Here is a 10,197-nt window from a genome sequence, read left to right on the forward strand (position 1 = left end):
TTTTTAAAAAAGAAGGCTTATTTTAAAAAGAAAAAGAAAGAAGAACTAGAAAATTTGAATTTGTTTAAATAAACATGTTGGAAGAGGAAAGATGGATAAAACCTTTCAACCAGACTTGCTTTTCAACGCACAAAATGGGATTTATTTTATCTATTTACAGATCTCTTATTGATACAAATATCTAAATTTAACACTTTTAGAAACATTTATTATTGTAAAAGTTTATGTGTTTTAAAAAACAAAACAATGCTACTGGCGCCTCCCTCCCCACTCACAGTCATGTTGGGCAAAATACCATTTCCGTTTTAAGAAATAGTTTTTTCTTTTCAATAATTGTTTTAGAATACTAAATTAGATAAACCCAAAAAAGTTTGTTTTGTTAATATAATATATTTTTATTATGGAATAAAATATTTAATTTTAGAATACTAAATTAGATAAACCCAAAAAAGTTTGTTTTGTTAATATAATATATTTTTATTATGGAATAAAATATTTAATTTTTAATAAAATAAAAAAAAAATTCCAAAAATGTTTGAGCCTATCATTTGAGGCCCAGCCCGATCAAGTAGATTTTTTTATGGAGCATTGAGGGTCAGAAACATATGCAATTCATTCATAAAATGCAATTCACTTTTTTAAAAAATAAAGAAATAAATGAAAGTGTATTTAATTCATAGATATTAGTGTTTGTTTTGTTTGTCTGTCAACAAAATAATTCTCAAAAATTCAAAATTATTTTAAAAAAAAACTTTTTTAAAATTGAATTTTTTAAAAACAATTCTACGAAACTATCAGTCTTTTTTAATTATCAATTAATCAAACAAACTCAACTCTGCATATATATTTGTTCGGTCATATGAAGAAAATAAAATCGATTTCTTAATTATGAAGTTATAAACAATAAGTCAAGTGCGATCCTGCAGCCCCTCCTTTTGAAAAAGGAGAGAGATATGGTGTGTGTGTGTGAGAGAGAGAGATGGATATTTAACAGGAGTGGAATATAAATAAAATAAAGATAGGTGGATTGGACTCGTTACTCTTTAGAAGGAGAGAGTTAAAAATTGGTTAAAAAAATTAAAAGGTCGATATCAAAGTGGCAGCTTTACATGTACAAGATTGTCAAATAATGACAAGTATAACATATTGTAACAATTAGAAATAGTACTTCACTGCTTCTCACTTGGAAGTGTAATTTGAGTTGGTCAACTTCAACATAACACAAGCTCGTCCAATTTTTCGTAAGTTTAGATAATTATTTTCATAAATAAAATTGAATTTGGGTTGAAAAATATCAATTCAAATTTAATTAGGGTTGGGCTAAATTGAGGTATTAGCAAGCCGAACAAACCCGTAACCGATATCTAATGTTATTTTCATATATATTTTTAATTTTAAATACATTAAATATAATATTTAAACTATGATTATTTTTTTTTCTTTTAAACTTCATTTGTTAAATCTTAACTTATTATATAATATCATTTAAGACAATTAATTTTTTAAGAATTTGTTTGTAATTTATTCAAAATTTTATCAATGAATTTGTTTGTAATTTATTCAAAATTTTATAAAATGTCTTTAAACTTTTTTTTAAGAGTAATTTAATCTAAAACTAATCAAAAATCATATTAAATTTTTGGTGTGAAAATTACCTATACGAGTAACTCGATTTCATCCCAATTTTTAACATGGAATCTAAGCACGAGTTATAGGTCCGAATTTAAAAGTAGAAGGATGGGTTAAATTAGGGTTGAGTAGTTAGGATAGAGTTGGATTGGGTTTGGGTTTTTATATGATGGGTTGGACTTGAGTTTAGCATTATATATGGTGAGTTAGGCTCAAGTTATATTTCAAACCTATTCAAACTACAGCCCTATTCTCACTCCTTTCGCAAATATATAGTGCTTCTTCTCACTCCTTTCCCAATGAGAAAAGTCGACTCCTTTTGCAATATGAAAATTATTTTTTTGCTTCTCACTCCTTTCCCAACGAGGAAGGTCGACTCCTTTTGCAAAATGGAATTTTATTTTATTTTATTTATTTATTTATTTTTGTTCCTTCTCCCTCCTTTCCAAATAAGGAAAGTCGACACGTTTTGTAATATGGGATTTTTTTTTTGCTTCTCACTCCTTTCCAAATGAGGAAAGTCGGCTCCTTTTGCAATATGGAAATTTTCCTTTTACTTCTCCCTCCTTTCCCAACGAGAAAAGTGACCCTGACCACTTTTGCAATATGGATTTTTTTTTTTTTTGGGAAGTTGAGGGAACTGTTCATAGATTAGGGAAGCACGTTTTACAAGCACATTACTTTAGAAGTCAATTATTAATTTAAAATTTTAAAATATTAATACAACCCTTTCTTATCGTAAAATGACCAAATATTATCCCAAAATACAATTTTAATCTTTATATATTGGACTTCATACTTTCATATAATTTAATATTAAGTATGCATATTTTATTAAATGATATAAAAAATTACTTAACAAAAATTATTTTATGTAAAACATAATTTGAAATTAAACATGTATATAATTTCATATAACTACAATTTATTAATATATTACTCCATAGTATAAATTTAAATTAACAAATTTTAAATATTACTAGAAATAATAAAAATAATTTTTATTTATAATAATAAAATATAATATGATTTGCCCTCCAAAACCAAAAGCACCAAGGAGCACAAAAAAATAGGACACATTTATTTAATATATTTAATTAAATAATTTAATTTAATTATAATAAATAAGTTAGTAAATCAAATACAAACACGTTATACATAATTATCGTATCAATTCTTATTGACACAATCATCGTTATATTTATATTGTGTTGTAACCATGTTAGCGTGTCGGGTTAAAAATTGGAACCCAGTCCATGTAACTTTCGAAAAAAAACAAAAAAACTCTGGGTCCATGCAACCGGGTGGCCCATTAGCATCACCCATTCGAGGCTCACACGACTTGCACGTGCAAGCGTGGCTTGCTTCAAGAACATTGGAACAAACACAAAAACGTCGCCGTAAAGTTCCTTTCCTTTACCTTGGCTAAATAGGATTTTTTAAAAAAAACGAGTAATAGAGAGAAGAGTAGAAGATTCCAGAACCACGATTTCCCTCCTATTTCGGGACCTCTCTGTCCATAAATACCCCAATCCGCAAGCAGATTGCAATTCGTAAGCGAGCTCTGTTTCGAATCCTCTCCCAAAATCCCCTAGTAGCGTTCGTTCTACACAACTTTCTCTCTCTACAGAACCTTCTCTCTAACATTCTTTCAAGCTTTCTTTCTGCATTGCTATGTTGGTTGAAGAATCAGTAGTAATGGCGGATGTTCAGATGGCCGACGCGGAAAGCTTTGCCTTCCAGGCAGAGATCAACCAGCTTCTCAGCCTCATCATCAACACCTTCTACACTAACAAGGAGATTTTCCTTCGGGAACTTATCAGTAACTCCTCTGATGTATGTATTACATATTCTCTCTGTCATATATGAATGTGTGTGATTTGGTGTTGAATTGATTAATTTTGGTGTATGTAGGCTTTGGATAAGATCAGATTCGAGAGTCTGACGGACAAGAGCAAACTCGATGCTCAGCCGGAGCTCTTCATCAAGATCGTCCCCGACAAGGTCAACAAGACCCTCTCTATCATCGACAGTGGTATCGGAATGACCAAAGCAGGTACTATAATCAGTTTGACTCCCAATTTTAAGCTAAAATTTCATGATTGTTTCCCAGGAAAATTTTCATCAGAAAAAATTGAAACTATTGTAGAATGTAGTAGCATTCTAGGGCAAATTTAGGATTATTGTAGTTGTATTTTTTTAATTGTTTTTTGGATGGTCAATAATTGAAAATTGTTTGTGAATGTGTTGTTTTTATTAGATTTGGTGAACAATTTGGGGACAATTGCAAGATCGGGGACCAAAGAATTCATGGAGGCGTTGCAGGCTGGTGCAGATGTGAGCATGATCGGTCAATTCGGTGTTGGGTTCTACTCTGCTTACCTTGTTGCAGAGAAGGTCATTGTGACCACAAAGCACAACGATGATGAACAGTACATCTGGGAATCTCAAGCTGGTGGGTCCTTCACTGTCACTAGGGACGTCAATGGCGAGCAACTAGGCAGAGGGACCAAAATCACTCTCTTCCTCAAGGAAGACCAGGTAAAAATTCCAATTCAATGTTATGTTGCTTTGTTACTGTTGAATTGAACCCGTGCAATGTAATGAATGTAATGTTGGTTTTTGAAACTCCAAATTGTTATATTTGTCTCTCAACCATGGGAAGTTTGAATCCCTCCGTTTTTCTTTGCAACCAAACAGATAAGTTGTCTGGGATTGTTTGAATCCTCAAATTCGGTTGCTTGGTACTTACTTTATGTTGTTGATTTCTTGTAGTTGGAGTACATGGAGGAGAGGAGGATTAAGGACCTTGTGAAAAAGCATTCTGAATTCATTAGCTATCCTATCTATCTATGGACTGAGAAAACCACTGAGAAAGAGATCAGCGACGACGAAGACGATGCACCAAATAAGGAAGAGGAGGGTGATGTTGAGGAGGTTGATGAGGAGAAAGACAAGGACACCAAGAAGAAGAAGAAGATCAAGGAGGTCAGCCATGAGTGGCAGCTCATTAACAAGCAGAAACCCATTTGGTTGCGAAAGCCGGAGGAGATCACCAAGGAAGAATATGCCTCCTTCTACAAGAGCTTGACCAATGATTGGGAGGATCACCTTTCCGTCAAGCACTTCTCTGTTGAAGGACAGCTTGAATTCAAGGTTATCCTTTTTGTACCCAAGAGAGCCCCATTTGATCTTTTCGATACCCGAAAGAAGATGAACAACATCAAGCTCTACGTCCGAAGGGTGTTCATCATGGACAACTGCGAGGGGCTCATCCCGGAGTACCTTGGATTTGTCAAGGGTGTTGTGGATTCTGATGACTTGCCACTCAACATTTCTCGTGAGATGCTGCAACAGAACAAGATTCTCAAGGTGATCAGGAAGAACCTTGTGAAGAAATGCATAGATATGTTCAATGAGATTGCGGAGAACAAGGAGGATTACACTAAGTTCTATGAAGCTTTCTCGAAGAATTTGAAGTTGGGTATTCACGAGGACAGCCAAAACAGGGCGAAATTGGCTGACCTGCTCCGATACCACTCCACGAAGAGTGGTGAAGAGTTGACTAGCTTGAAGGACTATGTCACCAGGATGAAGGAGGGTCAGAAGGACATCTACTACATCACCGGTGAGAGCAAGAAGGCCGTTGAGAACTCTCCATTCTTGGAACGGCTCAAGAAGAAAGGCTACGAGGTTCTTTTCATGATTGATGCCATTGATGAGTACGCTGTTGGGCAGCTGAAGGAATATGATGGGAAGAAATTGGTTTCCGCCACAAAGGAGGGTTTGAAGCTTGACGACGAGAGTGAGGAAGAGAAGAAGAAGAAAGAGGAAAAGAAGAAGTCATTTGAGAGCCTTTGCAAGACCATGAAGGAAATTTTGGGAGACAGAGTTGAGAAAGTGGTTGTATCTGATAGGATTGTGGATTCGCCGTGCTGTTTGGTTACAGGAGAGTATGGGTGGACTGCAAACATGGAAAGGATCATGAAGGCGCAGACTCTGAGAGACAGCAGCATGAGCTCATACATGTCGAGCAAGAAGACCATGGAAATCAACCCAGACAATGGAATCATGGAGGAGCTGAGGAAGAGAGCCGAGGCTGACAAGAATGACAAGTCGGTGAAGGACCTTGTGCTGCTACTATTTGAGACTGCTCTCCTGACTTCTGGCTTCAGTCTTGACGATCCAAACACTTTCGCGGCGAGGATTCACAGGATGTTGAAATTGGGTCTGAGCATCGATGAGGAAGAGGTTGGTGGCGAGGATGCTGACATGCCGGCATTGGAGGAAGATGGTAATGAGGAGAGCAATATGGAGGAAGTGGACTGAGGGCAGAAGCACAGGATGTTAATTTTTATATGACAATTTTCAAATTTACCAAGTCAAAGTTGTAATTTTTTTTTTTTTTTTTTATGCTAAACTAAGAGTTTTAATTACGGACAATCGGATTTTATTAAACAAATATAGTGAGGCACGCCGGAACAGGATGAGGCGCAACCAAGACAAGTGCCTAATAAATATCAGTGAGTCTGGAATTATAACAAGCGTTAAACTTGAGTCTCGAGCCTAGGCGCACCTAGGTGTGACCCTGGGCGCGCCTTTAACAACACCGATGTCATGTAAAATACATTCCGAAGAGTATATGAGAAGTCATGTCAGACACCGTTGGCACAACACATAGAACAAAGTATCCACGCTAAAGGACCGAAACACACTCCGCATAGACAACTCTACAATTCCTTAAGTGGAAAGAGAATTCAAATGGCATAAATCAGAGCCTGCTCATTGAGAGGACAGATTGACAACTATTAAACACCAAGGGTTAGCAATACTTGGATCAAAATTCCAACCTCTCGTAAATAAGTTAATTGAAAGCTTTTGAGATGCTTTCTTCTTGTAGATTCATATGCCTTTTATCATAGCTTCTAATACCAGTTTATTTGCTCAGAAGTACCACAACGAAAGGGCTCCTCGAGCTCAATATCTTGAGGTTTTTAGTTATTTGAGCTATCAAAATTCTAAAAATTTAAACCCATTCAATGAGAACAACTGAAGCATCAGGCCCACTGATTTTAACTTTTGAAACTGATCAAAGTCTGAGAACTATTCGGAAAGTTAGACGTGCAATTAAATTTGTTGAGCATTAGAAACCTATTATGGTGGGTTTATCTTTGAAAGCTCAGGTGGACAGAGAGAGGTGCTTGTTCACGATAATGGAACCCTTATGAAGTCAGTTTGGGGGTTGTAAAAACAATTGTGCCGATTTGGATACACATGAACTAAGGCAGTCTACGGTGAAGATAGAAACAGATTTAAGAATTTAACTCAAATCACTATCAAGACCCTAACAGAAACCTAAGAACAGAGCATAAGCAAACCATGAGAGAGAAAAAAGTTTGTTCTTTCACTTATTCAGCTGATTTATATTTAATGCTGATTTAGAGTTACCATCAAGACAATGCAATAGTGCAGGTAGGAAAAGAAATTCGAAACACATTCATCAATATAAATGGTTGTTGTCATTTTGCTACGGTGTCAAGGAATAAACAGCAAATCATCCCCAAGACAACACTTGGGCACTTCAACCACCTTCAAATATATCGTCTAGCAATTTAAACAAATATAAATGATCAAATCTAGGGAATTTGTTTAGTATGAAAACAAACAAACAAACAAAAAAAAATCCTACTAATTAACATCCCCACTTTCCATTCATTAGTGGTTTGGGTAAATAGAGCAGCTTCGGTTTGACAAATAAATACAAGTCACAAAGGAGTGTTCTGAAATATAAAAGCAGAGATGATTAAAAGGTATAACTTACTATGAGTGAACACACACATCACAAGATCTTTTAGTTAAATTCAAAAGACTAACATCTAACAACTGCCACACACTAGCACAACAGTCCTCTATTTGTAACAGCTTCAATTGAATAACATAACAACCATACCAAACATTTTGAATCATGCATCAATCGTAAAACATTTGGAATCCCTAATAACACAAATCAAATCTACATCAATAAATTATCTATATTTATTTAGTCAATAGAAATTACCCTAAAAGAAGGCTGAAAGTTGGCCGGAGCACCACCCTTTTCGCCACCAAACTCACCGGGAGGGCCCCCTCGAGGACCCCCACGGTATCCATCCCGGTCACCAAACCTCAGCCTGTCACCTTCAAACCGTGGTGGGCCACTGTAATATCAAAATAAATCCACAAAATTAATCACATTTCTACCAAAAATCAAAACTTTGAGAGAAAATGCATAAAAGCCATTATGGAAAATGCAATGCGGATGCTGAATTACCGTGGGCGATCGCCGGATGGGCCGACCAGTGGGCCTTGCCGACTTCTTCAAAGTGGCGGGAACAATCTCCGATGGAAGATTGAGGTAAAAACATAGAACATATTCTTAATTATGAAGTTATAAACAATAAGTAGAGTGCGATCATGCAGCCCCTCATTTTGAAAAAGGAGAGAGACATGGTGTATATATATATATATATATATATATATAGATATAATGAGATGGATATTTAATAGGAGTGGAATATAAAAAAAAAGAGTAATTATACTTGTACCGATTTGTTGCACCGAATATTTTTTATTGGTTATTTATATATAGTACATGTAAGTGGAGGGTTCACTTTTTTATTTATGCGATTTGTTATAATAAATTGTTAGACCTATTTTTTTTAATCGATCTATTTATAAACAATCTCCGATGGAAGATTAAGGTAAAAACATAAATCATATTCTTAATTATGAAGTTATAAACAATAAGTAGAGTGCGATCATGCAGCCCCTCGTTTTGAAAAAGGAGAGAGATATGGTGTGTGTGTGTGTGTGTGTGTGTGTGTGTGTGTGTGTATAATGAGATGGATATTTAACAGGAGTGAAATATAAAGAAACGAGTAATGATACTTGCATCGATTTATCGCACCGAATTGTTGCACCGAATATTTCTGGTTGATTATTTATGCATAGTACATGTAAGTGGAGGGTCCACTTTTTTATTTATGCGATTTGTTGTAATGAATTGTCAGACCTATTTATTTTAATTGATCCATTTATGCATAAATAAATAAGTGAGACCCTCCACTTATATGTACTATGCATAAATAATCAATCAGAAACATTTGGTGCAACAATTCGGTGCAATAAATCAATGCAAGTATCATTACTCGAAAGAAAATTCAAAAATATTTGGTGCAATAAATCGGTGCAAGTATCATTATTCAAAAAAAAAAATAGAGATTGGTGGATTGGACTCGTTACTCTTTAGAATGAAAGAGTTAAAAATTGGTGAAAAAAATTAAAAGGTGGCAGCTTTACATATACAAGATTGCCAAATAATGACAAGTATAAAATATTATATTTAGAGCATTGCTATTGTAAGAGTCATATAAATCCTATATTTAAGAATTTGGGAGAGGGAATTAATTAAGAAATAATCATTTGCAAGTAAGAAAACAAATTAAGTTTTTTCTCTCCTCTTTTCACGTTCTCTCTTTCTCTCTCTTAGTTAACCCTCAACTAATTTGACTTAAAATTTTTGTGATGAGGTTATTCTAAAATTCAAAAACGTGAACAAATAAAAAATAAAAAAAAATCTCAAATAGAATGAAATAGTATCACGAACATAATAAATGAAATTTAACTTACTAGAACCCAGTATGTCACCTTTGAGGATTAACCCATTGACGGAAAGAGACAAATTGGTTGAGAGTATTAACCAATGACTCAACCAATGAGAGAAAAAGAGAACGTTGAGAGAAGAGAGAGAAAAAAGCTTGATTTGTTTCTTTAATTGCGAATGATTCTTTCTTAATTAATTGTCTCTCCCAAATTCTTAAAAATAGAAATTGTATGGCTTATAAGCTCCGAACTTTGTAGACTTTTTGCGATAGCGCTCTCATAATAACACTACTCTTATATTTATTACATTTACAAACATACTTATACTAAATAACACTACTCTTATATTTATTACATTTACAAACATACTTGTACTAAATGATTTTTTTTATTAAAGACATTGTAAATGTACTAGTGACACCAAATAAAGGAATGACTACTTTAATCCACTTCATTTTTATAAATTAATTGAACTATCCTAAAAGGGAACACAAAATCATATGATCTGTATGAGGTACTGTTTTTGTATTATTAAAGCACATTTAAAAGGGTATGGTGTTATCATCAAGAGTAAAAACTTATAATATGTATACTTGCATATATAACTTATATATATGTGTGTGTGTATGTGTGTGTGGGTGTGTGTGAGTTTTTATTCCACACATCTCATACAGTACTGATTTGATCCCAGTGTTGGGTTTATTTCCTTCTATATGGAGGAAAGCCCAAGTAGGTTTTATTAAAGACCAAAGCCCAGCCATTTAGGGTGAATAACCCTAAGGAAGTCAGAATAAAAAGGCAGGAGAGATCAGCCGTAGCTGACACAAAAGAAAGAGAGAAAAATGCAATTTTTTTTCACACTGCCCAGATTTCATCAAACCTCCGATCCTGCTTCGTCCGTAGTCCGATCGAGCTAAAATTTGGAGG

The 10,197-nt window shown here is 34.5% G+C and overlaps 1 protein-coding gene across 2 annotated transcripts; it reads left to right on the plus strand.

The window, feature by feature from the left end:
- Positions 1-3,173: 3,173 nt before the first annotated feature.
- LOC132311770 (heat shock protein 83-like) lies at positions 3,174-6,039 on the plus strand. 2 transcript variants are annotated; one of them, XM_059809859.1, is made up of 4 exons: positions 3,174-3,465; positions 3,544-3,685; positions 3,890-4,170; positions 4,405-6,039. In XM_059809859.1, the coding sequence occupies exons 1-4, from the start codon at positions 3,304-3,306 to the stop codon at positions 5,956-5,958; spliced, it is 2,139 nt and encodes a 712-aa protein (XP_059665842.1). In that variant the 5' UTR covers positions 3,174-3,303; the 3' UTR covers positions 5,959-6,039. The 2 variants fall into 2 exon arrangements, with proteins under 2 accessions (XP_059665842.1, XP_059665843.1); XM_059809860.1 differs by lacking the exon at positions 3,174-3,465 and having other exon boundaries at positions 3,644-3,685; positions 3,890-3,908; positions 3,940-4,170.
- The last annotated feature ends 4,158 nt before the right edge of the window (positions 6,040-10,197 follow it).

Source organism: Cornus florida, unplaced genomic scaffold (genome assembly GCF_030987335.1).
Source record: "Cornus florida cultivar Cherokee Brave unplaced genomic scaffold, ASM3098733v1 CherokeeBrave_3.0.0_Hap2_Chr06, whole genome shotgun sequence".
NCBI lineage: Eukaryota > Viridiplantae > Streptophyta > Magnoliopsida > Cornales > Cornaceae > Cornus > Cornus florida.